This window comes from Haliotis asinina, chromosome 2 (assembly GCF_037392515.1).
Source record: "Haliotis asinina isolate JCU_RB_2024 chromosome 2, JCU_Hal_asi_v2, whole genome shotgun sequence".
NCBI classification, from domain to species: Eukaryota; Metazoa; Mollusca; class Gastropoda; order Lepetellida; family Haliotidae; genus Haliotis; species Haliotis asinina.
In genome coordinates this window covers 73,986,508-74,006,442 of record NC_090281.1, presented here as the reverse complement: position 1 = coordinate 74,006,442, position 19,935 = coordinate 73,986,508, and the positions used below count along the sequence as shown (strand labels likewise).

Here is a 19,935-nt window from a genome sequence, read left to right as displayed (position 1 = left end):
TCTCCTGAGGAGCTAAAGACGGTGAAATATACAAAGGACATAATATGAGTGTAACATGTAAAGTGAGTCGTACAGCAGCCGCTTGAAAAGTAAGTGTAACTGGGCAATGGATAACATTCTTTTTGACTAGGATTGTAGATGCTCCAGTGGCCCTGTCACCTAGAGGTGAGAAATAATGATTAGCATTGAAATGACGTAGGTCAAAAGGATCTGTCCTTCAGACAGTATGATGCCGGCGTACAATCCTGGACTAATGACTGTAACTCAAAGTAATTATGTCTTAGTCCTCTGCGATTCCACTGAACGATATTATTAGAATAACATATGTTTTCGGAGGAATTATTGGGGATCTTCCCCTTACCTTCTTGGGCGACAAGCTCTGTGTCCTAAACTGGACGGTTTCAGTCACGTCCATATCCTCAAGAAACACATATTTGTTGTATAACTGAATTCTGTATTCTGATCCTTTGGGGGCTCTTCCACTTTGTGTTTTTTGAGGATTCAGGTTTAGGTTTATTTTTGCCTTTACCAAACTATTGAATAGTAGATGACGATTGAGACTTCGAACTCGATTGAGAATTATGATCTCAGGATAACTTTGACTGCTTTTCAGACAGAGCAATGAGTGAACCTGTACACTGTAAAACTTTCCTGTAATTATTTACGGTAAACTACTGGCAGCTAGGCTGCCAAACTTTTACCGTAAATAACACGGTATACCGTAAAAATAACAGCAATTTGTAATAGTATTTACCGTAAATTTTTACAGTACACTACCGTAAGAATTACAGTGTCACTGTAAACATTTCCTGTATTTTACGGTAAACTACTGGCAGCTGGGCTGCCAAACTTTTACCGTAAAAAACACGGTATACCGTAAAAATAACAGCATTCTGTAATAGCATTTAAGATATAATATAACAGTAAACTAAGGTAGGACTTACCATACAATGTGCTGTGCACATTCCTGTATTTCTACTTAACTTTAGACTTTACTATCAGGGTTTGAACGGTGAACTAACTCAACCAACTGCAACCTAATGTCATCTAACCTCTGCGATAGGATGCTCTAATATATATCCATGTCAATAAAAAAAGACTCAAACGAAGTTTGAAGAACATTTATTAAAAGAAGAAATAAATCTGAGTCCAAGCATTGTAAGTGACACCATATCACAATGATCAACAGCTGAAAATAACATCTTTGGGATTTATGTTGTTTGACATTAGTCAAATATAAAACGATATTATTGGAAAATGGCCCATTCATATGCTTTCATTTGATGAAAGATTGCAACAGCTCATTGCCGATATAGGTAAAGTGGAAAAGAAAAAAAAACATATTGCCAGTATAGCATCAGCAAAATCAACCTGATAATGTATTAACTGAAAACAAACAATATCTAAACAACTTCTGGAAAAAAAAACATATTTGGCGATCACTGAACACGAAATTATGCATTTCTCTTCCAGCAATTAACTCAATGAACACAATTCAAACAATATCTAAACATCTAGAAAGACATGTTTGGCTATCATTAAATTTGAAATTATGCATTTCTCTTCCAGCAGTTAACTCAATAACTTCAATTCAAACAATATGTAAAACACTTCTGGAAAGACATGTTTGGCTATCATTGAATTTGAAATTATGCATTTCTCTTCCAGCAATTAACTCAATGAATGCAATTCAAACAATATGTAAACCACTTCTGGAAAGACATGTTTGGCTATCACTGAACATGAAATTATGCATTTCTCCTCCGGCAATTAACTCAATAACCTCAATTCAAACAATATGTAAAACACTTCTGAAAGACATGTTTGACTATTATTGAATTTGAAATTATGCATTTCTCTTCTAGCAATTAACTCAGTGAACTTAATTTAAACAATATCTAAACAACTTCTGGAAAAAACACGATTTACTATCATTGAAAACGAAATTAAGTACTTCTCTTCCAACAAATTACTCAGTGACCTCAATTCAAACAATATCTAAACAACCTCTGGAAAGACATGTTTGGCTATCACTGAACATGAAATTATGCATTTCTCTTCCAGCAATTAACTCAGTGAACTCAATTTAAACAATATCTAAACAACTTCTGGAAAAAACACGTTTTACTATCATTGAAAACGAAATTAAGTACTTCTCTTCCAACAAATTACTCAGTGACCTCAATTCAAACAATATCTAAACAACCTCTGGAAAGACATGTTTGGCTATCACTGAACATGAAATTATGCATTTCTCTTCCATCAATTAACTCAATAACTTCAATTCAAACAATATCTAAACCGCTTCTGGAAAGACATGTTTGACTATCATTAAACTTGAAATTATGCATTTCTCTTCCAGCAGTTAACTCAATGAACACAATTCAAACAATATCTAAACATCTCCTAGAAAGACATGTTTGGCTATCAATAGACACGGAATTATGCATTTCTATTCCAGCAATTAACTCAGTAACTTCAATTCAAACAATATCTAAACCGCTTCGGGAAAGACATGTTTGGCTATCATGGAACTTGAAATTATGCATTTCTCTTCCAGCAATTAACTCAGTGAACTCAATTTAAACAATATCTAAACAACTTCTGGAAAAAACACGTTTTACTATCATTGAAAACGAAATTAAGTACTTCTCTTCCAACAAATTACTCAGTGACCTCAATTCAAACAATATCTAAACAACCTCTGGAAAGACATGTTTGGCTATCACTGAACATGAAATTATGCATTTCTCTTCCATCAATTAACTCAATAACTTCAATTCAAACAATATCTAAACCGCTTCTGGAAAGACATGTTTGACTATCATTAAACTTGAAATTATGCATTTCTCTTCCAGCAGTTAACTCAATGAACACAATTCAAACAATATCTAAACATCTCCTAGAAAGACATGTTTGGCTATCAATAGACACGGAATTATGCATTTCTATTCCAGCAATTAACTCAGTAACTTCAATTCAAACAATATCTAAACCGCTTCGGGAAAGACATGTTTGGCTATCATGGAACTTGAAATTATGCATTTCTCTTCCAGCAATTAACTCAGTGAACTCAATTTAAACAATATCTAAACAACTTCTGGAAAAAACACGTTTTACTATCATTGAAAACGAAATTAAGTACTTCTCTTCCAACAAATTACTCAGTGACCTCAATTCAAACAATATCTAAACAACCTCTGGAAAGACATGTTTGGCTATCACTGAACATGAAATTATGCATTTCTCTTCCATCAATTAACTCAATAACTTCAATTCAAACAATATCTAAACCGCTTCTGGAAAGACATGTTTGACTATCATTAAACTTGAAATTATGCATTTCTCTTCCAGCAATTAACTCAATGAACTTAATTCAAACAATATCTAAAAAACTCCTGGAAAAAACATGTTTGGCTGTCATTAATGCAAACCAATCATTACTTAGTATTGCAACTGCTAGACTTTGCCCTCTCATGCCTCGATCCATTCAAAATCGGCAAGTTCGTTGATGAGTTTGAGAACTTTCGCACTCATAACTGTCTTTTTTCTTTTTCCCTTGCAACCTTTTGATCCCTTGTCTGGATTAATGCGAACGAAGCATCTGGAAATGAAAGCAGTGACGTCATTGTTTCTGCGTTATCAAAGCTATTCACAATAGATACATAGGACTAAGTAAACTACATTTACAGTTTTCGGAAAAAACAGAAAGTCTGCAATTTTCAGAAGCCGTTCATTTATCCTACAGCCATTTATCTTGATACTGGAGGGTTGGGCCAATGAGATATTGGTCACATATACCTTTAACAAGCAGACAGGACAAGGGTAACATCTGTTATCAGTGAATCTAAGCTTGAAGTCCCTGGTAAGTAGAACAGAGGCTTCTGAGGGGCATTGCTCTGAACCACAATTTACGTAAAAGGTGAATATGCAGAACTATTGCTCTTGCGTGAGTCTCTTTAACCGGATTCCATATAGTTTTATCCGTCTCTAGCTGGTTGCTGAATTCAAGAGTCTGTTTAAGATACACGTTTAATTTACCTCTGTATGAACTCAAGTGTGGCAGCAGACCCAGTCTGATATTCAATGTTAAACACATAGAAAGCAGCGAAGAGCATAGCAAATGCATCAATGAAGCTGTTAAGTCTTGGGCTGATTACCAAATGGTCACACATCACAGTGTAGTGCTGGCCAGCTAAAACTGAGTCACCTGAAAAAGATGCAAATGATATCAACAAGCAAGATGATATATATATTTTATATAGATCTAGCAATGTGACCTTCTTTCTGTAAATCCTTAGTACACAGTAGTGGTAATCTGACAGATTGTTACTGACACCAAAGTACACACCATGGACGATCATCATGGGGTTCTCAGGAGTGTCCATTGCTTCAATAAACTCTGGTGTTGAGGTTACCTGTAAATTTAAAAATCAGGAATGTAGACATAACTGAATCATGTCATTCCTACAAAAAGACAGATTACAGTTATGGATTTGATAGTGTACTGTTTGAATATGTCGGGGACTGTGACCTACAATAGACATTTTGCATATAAGGCCAGTAAAGACACATTAACCTGTCAAAGCTATGATATCACAGACATATATTTTCCAATGACAGGGTCACAGGACATTACAGATATTTTGGCAATCCAGGAATGAAGCGTGAATTTCAAGGGGCAATGAAGTGACATGGAGTAACTCGTCTTCCCTAACAATTTTGTTGTTCTCCGTAAACTACTGACTGGGAAAAAACATGAACTAGCTGGGTATGAACACTTGTGCCAACCCGGTACAAAAAAGTAAATGCTTTTGTTTCACTTACATCAGCCACTAGAAACAGGGATTCCTGTTTCTCGCCCATGTACTCCATAATGCACAATAACACAGCCACCAGCCACGCTTTGACATTGTCATTTTGACTCTGTCTGATTGCTTCTTCAAATATATGCGAAGACTTGTGTGGCAGTTTATTTCTGAAAAATCTGTTCATTCTCGGAGCTTTAATCCTGTATGAATTGGCCAGTGCATCCTTCATGTTTATTCCAACAAGTTTTTCAAAGTGATTCAGCATTCCTACAGTGTGAAATAGAAATGGCCACTCAGCTTTTATGTTTGCCATGCTTGCGCCATTGTTGATCACGCTCCTGAGGAGGGGATATACAGTTTCCATCCCCTTTGCAATGACTTCTGCATCGACTTCTTTTGGATCACCCTCATTAAGTTTCAAAAGTTCTGCCTGAACATGTTTTATTTTGAGTTCATCCTCCTCTTCAACATGTGGCTCCCAGTTTATACAGCCATAGGAATCACTTCTTGGTGCAGAAATGCCCGAGTTTCTGCTTCTGTCGGCATCAGATGAGTCAGTATCAGCTTGCCGTCTTTTCAAATTATGTTTAGTTAAACAGAGTTTATCAACAGAGATTCCTCGATTGAGATTGTCATTTCGCGAGATTAACCTATTCAACAAAGATTCATACCCCGAACCCACAACATCGTCATCTATCCTGTCCTCAAGAGAATCTGGATATTTGGCCACGGCTCTTTGTGCAATGATAGACAACTGTCTTTTTGTGGCTTGCACAGTCACAGATCTGACCATATCCATTAAATGTCTAACCAATTTCCTTTTCAGTGTAGGTACGAGGCGCTGTTTCGATTCTAGAGGCTTCATGACATCCCTTGTCATAGAACTCCAATTTAGGTCAAGTTTGAGTGGCCAGTTAGGGTCTCTATTTCTACCTTCAAACACAATAGGTGGCGGTGGAGGTGGTGAGAACGTACTGCTGGTACTAGGTGTTGAGCAATCACTTAGGTCACTTTCAGTTTCTGAAATACATAATAATGAAGAGAAGAAATCTCACTGTTTATTATGTTATCATTAATCGTATCAGTTTTACTTTAGAATCTAATTGTTAGGATACATCTGCATGATATCATATTCCCCTTCTGAAAGTTATGACAAATCATGTACAACTGCAGTTATTCAACATGCCATATTTCTATAAAGCAATTATTTCACAATGATTAGATTCTTACAAGGCATTATGAAACGTCTTACCTGCAGAGGTTAATAAAGGCAGTTTCAGCTGACACGCATGCTTCAATAATTTCCTGGCTACTATTGTTTTGAGGTGGTTTTGGCCTTCAGTTAAGTCTTTCTCTTGGACCAAAGATAAATCCTGCACAGACTCTACCCCAATCAACTTTAGTTTCTCAACAACATGTTCTGCAGTCTCCAGGTTTACAAATATCCTCATAATGTAGTCCTTTAAACACTTATCAGCGCAATCTGTGTGGTTAGAATCATCAGATGTACTAGCCATTGTGTCCGCGTAGCACTGTGCCCTTCAAAGAGAAATAGAAACTGCCTGAATAAAAGTACACAGACAATGGCCAGATATCTGCAAAGTCTGAAACTGGCAAACAGTTCAGCTCTTTGCATTCATTTTCATTTTCAAAGCCATGTAAACCCATTGTTGGCACGGGTATGGACTGAATAGACTTAAATACAATGAGGACTGTTTTTGCTCTAAGTAGAATGATCTCAACTTTACCAAGCATCAAACCTTTGTCATTCTCTTCAACTACTAAATAATTGCCAACTTTGTACTGTACACCTCTGTATACGAGTTGTAATGATGAAACCGTATTGGTTTCGTTAACATCATATTTTGAAACTGCCTTCAAGACTGACTGGCTATAGATACTAGGTGAAAATGGTGAGCTATGATCAGCTTGTAGTTCACTCTGAAACAAATTTCCAGTCATGTAATATGCTTGTAGGAGTTGATGTTTCTGTGCGAGTGTTTTGGCCAAACTTTTATAGTTTTGAAGCTTTCTAGCACATTTCTTGAAGTATGAGTGTTTGCTTTCAAAACGAAGGGTCCACAACTGGATCAGGGGACCATTGGACGCGATTAGCTCAGGGTAATGATAAAGAAAATGATGTTTTGGTCTGAGCTCTTGATTAGGAAAGAGGGTTTTCCTATAATAGAGATACTCTTCAATGATAGAGTTCAAAGTAGCTATTTTTGAAACGTTGAGTCTGTGACTGCAAATAATTTCAGTAACTGTTTTCAGTAACAGAAACAGTTGCCAAACATCATTTTCAGCATCAGCCACACAATTCCCTATTAGTAGGGGAAAGGTTCTCACAAAAACCCAATTCTGAATAGCATGACCTGACAATTTATCAGATTTTGCCTTGACAAGACTTGGCTTGTCAAGAGCATCACACTCCACATAAGAAAATTCTGAAATCCGTGTATTTAGGTGTTCATAAGTGAACCATTTCACGTTCCTTACAAAGTAATCAATCATCAGCATCATATCATATGGTACAATGCCTTCGAACAGGTCATGGCCTAGACATGGGGGCAAACCACTTGTGACATGGAAACTGTTTAGCTGGTTGAATACGGATTCATGTTTGATGCCATTATGGTGAGCAAGGTCTGGATTTTCATCTAAAGCCTTAAGGGACTCTTCATAAGTGTGTTTTGTTCTCTTTACACCTCTGATTGGTAGTACTGACCCTCTTATATCTGTTTTTGTTGCTGAACAGTATCTACAAAAGTTCTCACCACAAAAGTTTTCCAAGAATCCACCTATCATGTGCGATCCAAGGTTGTCACCTAGGATGTAAACTAAAACCCCTTTAATTTGTCCATGTCCAGTTTCAACACCGTTTACTTCCACATCATGTAGATCCCTCACTAACGGTGAAAATATCTTGTCCTGTCCATATTCCTTAAGATATGCCTCCCTACATAACAATACGAGCTGCATATGATCTATATTGGAACGGCGATAAGCAGGAAAATTTCCAAGGGTATAATACACGCCAATCAATTTGTGTTTCTTTCTTGCTGATCCCAAGGGATTAACAACCTCAAAAGCATCCTGGTACAGCAAGATCTCAAAGCAGGCTTCTCCACTACTCAAGATGGGATGGTTTTTAAATAGAGATCCTTGATGAAGACTAGTTAAAACATCTTCATCATCAATCTGTTCAGACTTCTGACACAAGTTCATAGAATCTCTCTGATATCTATACAGTGCTAACAGACTTTCAATTACTGAAACATACTGAAATGTTTTCCGCAATTGTTTATTGCTATATCCAAGGAATATCTCTCGAGGTTCTACGAAAGGAAAGTGTTTCTTGTAGAAATGTGATCTGAACTTTTGTGATCTCAATGGTCCATTGTTACAGGCAGAAAATATGTCACTTGATTGAATTTCCTCTCTAACATTTCTAATAACATCATTATCTGTCCCACATAATCTTAACGTTTCTGTGACAGCATGTTTCACAAACTTTTGACTAAATTCATGCCATGAATTAAACTCTTCAATAATGCTTTGGATTGTTGAAACTGGAAGCAAATACTTGCTTTCTAATTTCAAATAAAATAATGCCAAGTTTCTCAAATATTGTTCATTCGTGATGGGGCCAAAGTGACTTCCTTCATCATTCCAATTTTGACTTTCAGATACATCAGTTTCATCTATATCTCTGTTTTGTAACGGAACTATGACGTCGAGATCATTATATTCACTGACAGCAATAGCTGTGGTGGCACCATGTTCCGAGTCAGTCAAAGTTCTTGAGAGATGTTCATCGCAATCTATAGTTTGGTAGGATTCTTCAACATCCTTTTCTGCTTGTTGGAGTAGGTGTACAGAGATGTGGTGAATATCAGAGGTTTGGTGCTTGCGAGACAAATGTGAAGAAAATGATGACTTTTTATTGAAACGAAGGCCACAATTCTTAAACGGACACAATACTTCCTCATGTAGAGACAGGTGTTCTCTTAAATGTGATAAATGCTTACTTAGACTGTCAAAGTGGCTTCCACACCATTCAATACTACATTTCAAACATGTTCTGACCCGAGTAGATTTTGACCTACACACGTGTAATTGTCCATGATCTCTCAGTGTATGAGATTTGAATGCAGAGTAAGTATGAAAGGCCCTTTCACACGTGACGAAACAGCATGGAAACTGTATATTTGGAACATTAAGGTGAAGCTGGTAATGGTCAACATAGTGCCTAAGCGTGGACGTTTCAAAACTACAACATTTGCAACCAAACATAACCTTCGTGCACAACTGCGAAAACTCGAAGAGACGGACAACGCATATTCCCTGGCAAAGACATGAGACTATACTACAAATCAGTACAGCAGAAACCAACATAACTATTCCTCAGATAATTATATCATATTCCATACCAGTAACCTGTGATATAGCAGTTGACATGCGGTTGTCAGATGTCTTGTCAGCCTGTCCCAAACCTCAAACAATGGCGGCATTCAAGAAAAACGATCCCACAATACATCTGTTTACGGTACGAACGTAATATTGACGGCACTTTACCGTATTTAGATATTACGGTGGAGCGCTGTTAAAATAATACAGCGAACTACCGTATATTTTACGGTGAGGGTTTACAGTGTAGTTTGAAAAGACCTTGCAGGATACAAAAGCTGTGGAGAATCCGCTTTGGCCCAGGTAGTAGTAGTAGTAGTAGTAGTAGTACTAGTAGTAGTAGCACTAGTAGTAGTAGTAGTAGTAGTAGTAGTAGTAGTAGTAGTAGTAGTAGTAGAGTGAGTCAATATTTATCGTCACATCGGCAATATTGCAGCCATATCGTGACGAGAACAAGTAATAATGAGAAGTAATTATAGAATGAATGAATATAAGAAACTAAAACCCTGTTGACGAAGAACAGTTAAACCACTAGAATATATCACTGTTATCCATTTAAGACTAGTAATTAAATTTAAAACAGTTTAACTATAGAGGACAATACAATATAAAGAGGGGCTATAGATTGCAAACAACTGGAGGTAGATCACCATACTAGGGACCATGGGAACTTACAGTGCCTTTGCTACCCGCATAGACCATAGCTGGATTTACATCATCCCCTCAGCCGTTAGCAATTTAGACACATCTAGCCAAAAATTATAAATACACATATGCTACGATTAAAAGCTGTGGAAAGTTTAAATTTACTGTGAATGTTTTGGGGCTTACGTACCCTCTCAGGAGGACAATAATTTTACAGTACTTGAACCCCCTCGAGGATACAGTCACTAACAATCTGAGTTACAAAGTCAAACTTCCGGTAATAAAATATTTTTCTATTTACAAATCCGTTAGCAAATCTAATTCTTTTAGAAATGAAATAATTAAATGAGGACTATTATCGTCAAAGTTCGTGAATTAAAATACTTATCCCTTGTGATGGAATATTCAACACAGTCAAGCAAAACATGCTTGACTGCGATTGTTTCATCAAAAGGGATACAAGACGGAGGATCTTCACCTTTCAATAAATATTCATGAGTATATCTTGTATGACCAAAGCGACATCGTCGTATAATGACCTCTTCAAATCTGGACTGGCAACCCAAGTAAGTATAACCGATATAGGGTTTTATTGCATGTAATTTATTTATACCCACTTGGATGTCCCACTTCCTCTGCATCAGATGACGGATATAAGATCTAATTGTAGGTTTATAATCTGAGTATGGATTAAGAAGTGGTGTCACAGATTTGTTGAGAGCTGCCTTGGCGAGATCAGCCATTGTGTTCCCAGAAATGCCCACGTGGCTGGGTAACCAACAAAACACGATGTCGTATTGGCCAGTAGCAAGATCATTGATTTCAATGAAAAGTGGATGTTTACAAGACAAATTTTTAATCGCCCGAAAGCAAGAAAGAGAGTCGGAATAGATTATATACTGTTTATGTTTAGAGTGTCTTTGAATATATTTAAGTGCCGTTAATATGGCCTTTGCTTCTGCAGTGAAAATAGAACTGCTATCTGGTAATCGAGGAGATATTGTTCCGGATCCAATGACAGTGGCACAAGCCACCGCGCCACCTTCCTTGGACCCATCTGTAAGTAATGGTTTGTAATTGCTGTATGTAATTTGTAACTGATTTTATTCTTGTTTATATTGTAATTCATTGGTTTCTGATTTTTTAAAATGATGTTAATGTTAGGTCGTTGCTTAACTACGGTGAGCCTAAGGACATGGAATCGGCAGCCCCTCTGCAACGATCACAGAAGCCGCAGACGTTCTGGAGTGAATCTACACATGCAAAAAGTTTGCCGTAGATGCGAATCGACTGTTGCTACTTGTTTCACTGACGACTGGTGGAGAAACGACTCCCGTCTACGGCTACAAGATACGACTATTTTGCCGTCTTCTACGAGCTTGTGAAAGCACAGCAAGTAGAATGAGCACACATAACAGAATATGTGCAAGTATTTAACCATGTCCATACGACTGGCCTTTAATACACATGAGCGCGTTGGGGATGTAGGTGTCAACTTGAATGTTACAGTAATCTACTTTCCCTGATTTGGGATCTATCGGAGATGAAAAGGAAAACAGATAAGTGTTTGTTTGAATTCGAATCGTTTCATTGTGTTTACGGGTTCAAAAGTGTTTTACGTACAAAACGCCTTGATCTTATATTTCATACACTATGTCAAGTTCGGACATGTCAGCAAACAGTCGTGCGTGGTCTCAGACGATAAATTTACTTGTATTTAATGTCTTGTGAGCAGAGACAGTAACTGCAACGCTGACGAACCATTCGGTGTTCATCAGGTTGGCTGATTGATGTCTTTTAGTGCATTCAACCAGCAGCACACCTGAACGTAACACGTTAATGTTCTTAACTTCTCCGGTGATACCCTGATTACCCTAAGATATTGCGAAAGGGCTCAACTTACATGGTGTCTTATCAACAGGGGACGTTTGTTTTCTTGGGGTTTTTTTTGTTTTGTTTGTTTGGTTTTTTTTGGTTTTTTTTGTTTGTTTTTTTGTTGTTTTTCTTGTTGTTGGATTTTCATAAGCCATGTTTAGTGTTTAGATTTCATCATCCGAGCTCCCCACCCACCACGGAGTATCACAAGGACATTTCTTAAGCATGCGGGTCTCCAGCTTGCAGCACCAAGGACACCCGGATGATATACTCCAGCTGAAAAATTACAGGATTAATGATTCCACCAGATTGGCCCCTGAGCCACCGCCTTCTGGACATAAGACTCTAAGCGGAGTTCACGTAAAAGCAAAGTCAAATGATGTTCTATGAAAATGATGAAAAGCCTTTACCCAGCACCCACCACGAGGAGGTGGCTGTTCACGGGTGCCCGGAACTTTGAAACCAGTAAAAGTAGTGTCTATGTGTAACAGTATATAGTCATAGATATATGATACAACTTGTGCAGGAGGCACGGGTCGGGGATGAGTTGCATTTCAGTGCAGAGTTGCGTTCCTTGAAATCATGGGTTCGAATCCCGCTTCTTGGCAGAAACCTCTTGTGCAAATGTCATCCAGCAACATATCCATGCTTACGGGTTTTACCAACGTGATGAAAGTCTGATGCCGTAGCATTCCAGCCATTGTTCCTATACCAAATGCTATGAGCAAGGCTGTGATAAACGGGTATAACACTCATATGAATGTCAATGGATCACAGAACAATCTGACTAATCAAGGAAGATTTATTAATAATATCTGAATAGAACTCTGGTACAAGATACTGGTTTACAAGTTGGATAAGTGAAAATGACATTCTCTTAGCAATGATATTATGGGCAGAGCATAATGGCATAGTCACGTTCCAAAACTGTGTGCATCATGATTTCCTAAATTCTCAGTTTCCATATTTGTCACGGTTCCGACTTGGAGACAAGTTCGTTAGACACTACTGCACATTTACATCCTGGATATGAAAAAACTCGCAAAAGTCCAGTAAATCAGAGCTTCAGAGCTTCTGAGCTTCTTCTTATAAGCTGGCTGGTCGCATTCAATTAAGTGACAAAAGCTGACATTGTGTGTGCTACAAAACAATTCGTTTCGCTCAAGTGATGGCCCCTCACCTCAAGCTAAAGCTAATTACACCAAGTACACTCACAACTATCAAAAACTGTACATTATACTTGCAAAATATGTTTCATCACCCATTACATAAGCAGACACACTGATGTTGTTCAAAGCTGCGCAAGTGTTATATCCTACCCATTCCCTGACTACAACCTGTAAACAGATAGAACTACACATCCAAACACAGTAAAACTAGACGTGATAGGAAATACATTCAATTTATAAAAAGACACATATCTCAATGTACACAATGTATATGAAATAATATACACGTGGTATACATATGTCCCAGGTGGGTTGGGGCGTTATGAAATGAGCAGGATTCATGTTCATTTCGATGTTCCACTTCTCACTTATCCTTGAATCTACGAACAATTCTTTCATGTTAATGGTGCAGTAAAGGCATTTTTCTGACAACGTAGATCAAGCAATAGGTCTGAAAACTAAGTGAAGTCACGATGTTCAGACAGTGAACGCAATGAAACATTAATCTTGACTTCTCGAAGAAAAGCACAAACAAGCAGAAACAATTCCTCGTTGCTGTTTTGAAAAAAAACCCGACATATTTTTTCAGTGGAAAAGGAACAGCAACTATTCAGCTGAGCAAAGGTGGGCTTCCTCGATACTGCAGCAATCTGGAACATGGCAAGCCAGAAATAAATACTGTATGATAAAATGTATGTCAGTGTATGTAAAACTATTTCTTCGATGGGAATCTCAGAAGTTAGGCAGTCCTATATTCTCAAACTTTATGAATAACAAATTTCTGTTTTTTCTGTTTCTGTACAGATTTGTGTTCCTTTGTCAATCTATATTGTAACGCTGCTCGTGATTATCACACAGATTGAAGCAATCTGTCGCGAATGTTACTGTCTAAATGATACATGTGTATTTATTTCGAATATTTTTGTTATTCATATAGTGAGTGAGTTGGTATTTATCGTCACATCAGCAATATTTCTGTATTTCTGACCTATCGTGACAAGAACAGTTACTTAGTAATGAAAATCAATAATATTGGAAGTTATAAATTTATTGACAATGAACAGTAAAACCACTAGTGTATGGAGTTGGACATATACAATATACAAATGGCAGGAAATACTCAGCAATTGAAAATACTTATAGTTCAAGGTCAAAATTGTCAAAGCAGGTTATGTTAATTGATTTCAGAGTGGGAGTACTGCTGGGAAATGATACGTTTGCGTTTACTAAGTCACCTACTTGCCATGTGAACGGTTCTTCTCTGTGAGCAGATGGTCTACAAACGGTTTAACATTTTCCCTGCAAGCCCTTTGTGTTTGGTGCAATCAGTTTATTGGCGGCATATGTGCAATATTCAGTAATGTTATTTGTCCGTATTCCAACTGCTGTAGTTTTGGACGAGTTCTCAATGTAGTATTTCACACGTTGGGTTGTTAGTGAAATGATTAATTTAAGTAACAGTAACACGTCATCTCTAAAACTACTTAAGAATATTTACTTTCTCAAATGCATAACGTACTGATGAAGTCTAACAGCTTTATATTGTGAGAACATTATACATAATTCAAGATTCATTAATTTGTCTATTCATTACAACCACTCCGTAGAGAGGAAACTGGTTTCAAACTGACTCTACAAGAACTATAAATTCGACGATTTCCCTAACATGCTTAACGTCAAAATGAAACCTCAGAGTCAGAAATATGAGCACGTCGAACAAGTACTGATAGGTAAGCAGGGGCTTGGAATAGAAACATGTTGGAGAAAGGTCTTCAGTATGTGGCACTTGTGAGAGGTTAAATCTTGTAGAAGATCGCATTGATTATATGATGCGGATTATGTTCAAGCTGCAAGCAGAGATTAGCTACTGACGACTTGGTCATAAACGTACCCACTGAAGTTGAAAATTACTAATGTTGAGATAATATGAGTATGACAAAATCCACAATCCCTTAATTCTCTAGTTTTGCAAATACTATATGGTGAGAACAGATGTATCGAGATAATGTTCTGCCCAGCACTGATGATGAGGGTTCAAAAGTCGGACATATATCTCCCTAAATTGTCTTTTTTCTGAAAAATGAAGGAATATTAAGGAAAAACAAATGGGATATCAAAAGTCAGTTTGATTACCAAGGTCAACTTTATTCCTCAAACATGACGTTTACGTCTTGCCCAAAGGATCGTCAGGCTTGCAAGCAAACATGTGGCCACTAGTTCCAATACTTCTATGCAGGTGAGTATACTGGCCCCAAGAAACAGCCCCATTTGTCCACCAATACTGGCTGCAGAAGAAGACAATATAATATCAGCTTGACACTATGTGTGCCTAGTTAGTATTTATGTGTCAACAGAATGTGTCATTTCTGTCTTTCCAAAGATTTCAAAATTGATCATATCTGCATCCTCAAACCTATTTTGTTAAAAAGCATTCGATCTTTTGCCTAAACCGTTTAAAGCAATAATTCGGTGATATCGAACCAAGAATCACAAACGACTCTAATCATTGTTCTTCTACTGGGCAAGCTACTGCGACCCAACGAACTTGAATAATCTGTCCCTTAGAGACAGGTGGTGGAATGCAAAAGACAAATAGACTTTGATACCAACCAAATATATCATTCAAATCCAGTTCAGGTATGTGCTCGGTCATTTCAACTACCATGCTGGCAAGTCTGATTCGTAGAACCAAGTAATTTTGTCTGGATGATAAAAAGAAAACATGAGCAAAGAGTTGTTCCACAGAACATGCTCAGATTATAAATTCATTGCCAAAGCAGCAAACTGTATGTTGTGTTTTAAAGTAATTGTTGAGACATGTTTTCATTGTCTTTTTAGGTATCAAGTTCTGTGCATCTTATTGAATAAATTCAAAGTTATATCAAATCAGTGACGATCCGAAAAGCGATGGATGTTTTGCTGCAGTACTCTAGAGGATACCATAGATGTATGAATCTTTGATAGTTCTGTGATGTGATGATTGTAAGTGTATCACGTTTATTGGCTGCGTAGTCACTTTTCTATGCAACTGGTAATTTTCAAATGGAATACTAATCCATTTAGAGATGTTTCACCACACATGTGTTCTCACCTTATCATGTCAAGGGTATTTGTCGCATTCAGTAAAGTAGATGGGAACATGACATTTGATGTCAGTGTCATGGACGATACCCGTATGTCATACGATGTTTCTTCACATGGGTACTGACATGCACACTTCTTCCCCGTTCTGGCTTCCGACTGAACTTGACCTAAACACAAAGAGTTTGGCATTAGCATATCCATATGGCCCGAAGTGATAAGGCGTCAATACGTTGCATTTCAACTTTATTTCTTTAGTTAATAATGACTTCATTAGTCACTATGTGTCATGTGGAAAGAAGCTTATGACAGTGGATTCTGTTCTTCTTACACTAATCAGTCTACATTCATCAAAGCATATGGCAAAAGATTTATCCAATTTACCAAAACTCTCTCTGCATGTTCCCTTTCTTTTTACAAAAACACGTTTCAAAGGGAGAGCTTACTGATTTCCAAATTTCAGAAAGCGTTCGCTTGAAACAAGGAGGTTCTGCTTGTTCGTTTATGACAAACATCGGCAGTTGAGGATACGTTTACCCTTACGCCAATTCTTTGCAGCGTCAGTATGTTACAGTGATTAATAGACGCACCCTATTCGGGGCAGTCAACAAAAACAATTATTCTGTGTCACGGAAATGTCAATATTATATATATAGGATCTACGTTTTTTTGTAATTTTAGTGAAATGACATATTCTTACGGTAACATGTATTCACTTCTTTCACCGAGCAGTGCTGCAAACTGACTCTTGCTGAAAAACATGTCACCAGTTAGTGTTACACAGAGCAGGTGTGCAAGTAGAGACTCTAATTCAGTAATTCAGATGTGTTCAAATGTCTCAGTGTCAAGCAATATGAAAAAGTAATGCAACAGAAAACAGAAAGAATAGAACCTTCACCCCCAACCTAAAGAGATCCTAGTCAGTTGTTTCAAGAAACTCAATACCACTATGGTCGTACTAAATCATTTTGAATGTACATTGCCTTTGTTCAGGAAATGAAAATGAAACAGGACATCAGTGTAACTACAGCTTTTTCAGGTTACCACAAATAGTTTTGAGATATCCATCAAAATGGCAGAATCTGTGTTATTGCTTCCATTAGATGTAAAGTGTTCATTGCTTTTGAAAAAGGGAAAGATACCTAGACGAGGTTCCCATCCGGCAGTGCAGTTACAGGCATCCATGGCAGCCTTATTGGAGCACTCCAGAAGACACCCGTCAACGCTGTACACCTTGAACCATTCAAGGGGGTTGACAAAGTCCGAGGCTTTAGTATCAACACAACTCGTCCCGCGGGTATTATATGGATCTGGAAGGTACTTCATCTGAGGACATGGATCAACAGATGCATTTTAACAACATTGTACGCACATACATATTATTGTTGGCGAAGTTTGACTCGAGATGCACGAGATGGTATACGCAAATGCGACACGCATGCCAATGATGTTTGTGGATCTGCAATTCACTGTAGGGGTTGTGTCTCTTCCCAGTGTCAGACACACCAAACATTTGTTCGAATGCTAGTCTGCTATCATTGTGCTCCTATCTTTTTCTGTCCCGTAATGTCGTGTGTAAACCTATTTTTACTCGGGACATTATAGTTCAAGTGTATTGGACAAAATATTTCCGTTTTTTCACAAACTTACCTTCCTCTTTGTTAGCTCTACGCGTGTCGACGTCCCAACTGATACACCAACCAATGAATGATCACTGTAGCTCGGTGCTGTATCTGGTTCATGGATGTATACCTGATTCAATCAAAAAACGAAATCGTGGCACCTAAAGTGGAGGTTTATGAGCACACCAGTCATACTTCATAAACATGCTATTATATTTGGTATGAAAACTGGCGTGATGTTTTACTCAATAGTTGAATAGGTTTTTTTCAGGTATAATAGAAAAATGTTGGTCTAGGAATGACAGTGATTGTTATACTATGAACAAATAGTTTGCTTTAGACCCATTGGCACAATGTCTGTTGCTGTCAGAATTACCTTTGCCTATTATATTTACCTGTACCCCTGCCTCATATGCAGCTCCCTCCAGATAGGTATCTTGCATGATGTCAATAGACATTAACAGTGATGCTTGTTCATACTCAAAATCATTGATACCATCGTTAGCATTGAAGGTAAAGCAGCGATGATCCTGCTTCCGGCTGTAGTTCAGACGTTCCTGGGGGAATCGGTTGCCTTTGAAGAATATGACTTTGAAAATATCTTCCTTTTTGTATGCCCCACCGGCCGAAAATTTGACATAATCCACTTTATCTAGCTCTCTCCCTTCCTCTCCGTCCCATTCAGTTGGCCGTAACATGTATCTCAAAAGCCCAAAGCTGTGAAGATAGTTTAGCTCTGCGTTAGTGAGGTTCTGTTTGGTCTTGTCAAACATGCTCATGGTGCATATAGTGACAGCAGGGAACCTGATTTGTTGTTTGCGTTCTCTTGTAATCTTGGTGATGAAGCTGTAGCTGTAGTACTTCCTGTAAAGACCAGCCAGAGTACTCAAACTCACCCCAACCATTGTTAAAAGCAGCAGTGTCCATAATATTCTGAAACAGGAATATAAACAGGTTTACAGGTTTCTAGAATTATTCTCATTCAAAAACGCGGACGCTTTGGATTTTGACTAGACACAATGGACCAGCTGAGCAATTTTTTTATTGGCTGAGATGATGAGAGTTGTGTCAGGACTGTGTCAGGATCATCTCAACCCCTGCTGCATATTTATCTTATTCTGTGAAAACATACTAGCAGTCCAGTCTCATGTGCATTGCCCCATGCACTCCAGTCTGATTAGAAAACTATTTTACAAATAGGCAACAAATGAAGAACATGTACACATGAATTTTGATGCACGTTATTGACAATGCCGTCACGAAGCAACCTTAACTAAGGTTAACCTTAACTCCCATTCTTTAACATCGCACTAAGGTCATCTTAGTGAGTTACGATCACCTTTGTGCTTTGCGAAAGGAGGCCCAGGTTGACATGTCATCGTATCCCAATTCTCATGCTGATAAGCACTGGATTGTCTGCTCCTTTTATTTACAGACTGCCACCACACAATCGGAATAATGGTGAGTCTCGTGTAAACAAAACAAAACTACTAGTAACTACTCATCAAACGATCGCATGAAGAGGATGGATGGAGCAATACACAGGTTACTTTGGGTCCAAATTTACCCACGTTTTAGACATGTATGTGACGCATCCTATCACTTTGTTTCCAAATTGATCTGATTGTGCAGGTCAGTAACTATTTATAGACGACTGCTGACTCTGTTTAACCGGCAAATGTAACTGTTGGACAGGTCATTCCCAAGCAAAGCATCCACTGCAACTACACTGGTTCTGCTGGCTGTTTACCTCCAAGATACAATGAACTGTTGTCTTCCTTACCTACACGTGGATAGACATAAGCAATGAAATTGTAGGGTCTTGAGATTCCTGATCCTACTGACAAAAATCTAAAAAAGTTACAGAAAATCAGAAAATATGACTGCACTTGAGTGGAAAGTCTTAACCCCAAGCGACGGATTGTGCTTACCTTGGAACACTGGCTGGACCTCCCCAGTGTGCTCCAGCAAATAGGACATGTCATGAAGCCTAGTCACTCAGGTTCGTATGCACATATTGGAGCTAAGGTGTATTCCACATTGGATGATGAGCATGGTGTGGATATTAGACCGTTGGAAATAAATCTACAAATGGGGAATTTCATACCTACTGCAAAAGGTATCCTTTGTCCCTAGACCAGTGGAAGAAACCGGTGTACTGAAGTCTGGTAGACTTTGAACCTGAACTGAGTATGTTACAGGGAGATAATCAGAACCACGCAGAAGCTTTAATGTGTTCCTTCTGTAACCCTATTGACTGCACTCGTTGAGTGCAAAACCATTCTTTCTTTGGACACTGAACTGTGTAGAGGATTGCCGAGG

At 38.0% G+C, this 19,935-nt stretch overlaps 1 protein-coding gene across 1 annotated transcript; it reads right to left on the bottom strand.

The window, feature by feature from the left end:
* Positions 1-3,403: 3,403 nt before the first annotated feature.
* LOC137272862 (uncharacterized) lies at positions 3,404-9,336 on the bottom strand. Its single transcript, XM_067805269.1, has 6 exons — positions 9,245-9,336; positions 6,064-6,350; positions 4,828-5,831; positions 4,352-4,418; positions 4,042-4,210; positions 3,404-3,604 (listed from the first exon to the last, which is right to left on the bottom strand). Exons 2-6 carry the CDS (start codon positions 6,326-6,328, stop codon positions 3,475-3,477), a joined length of 1,635 nt encoding a protein of 544 aa, XP_067661370.1. The 5' UTR covers positions 6,329-6,350; positions 9,245-9,336; the 3' UTR covers positions 3,404-3,474.
* Between the last annotated feature and the right edge of the window lie 10,599 nt (positions 9,337-19,935).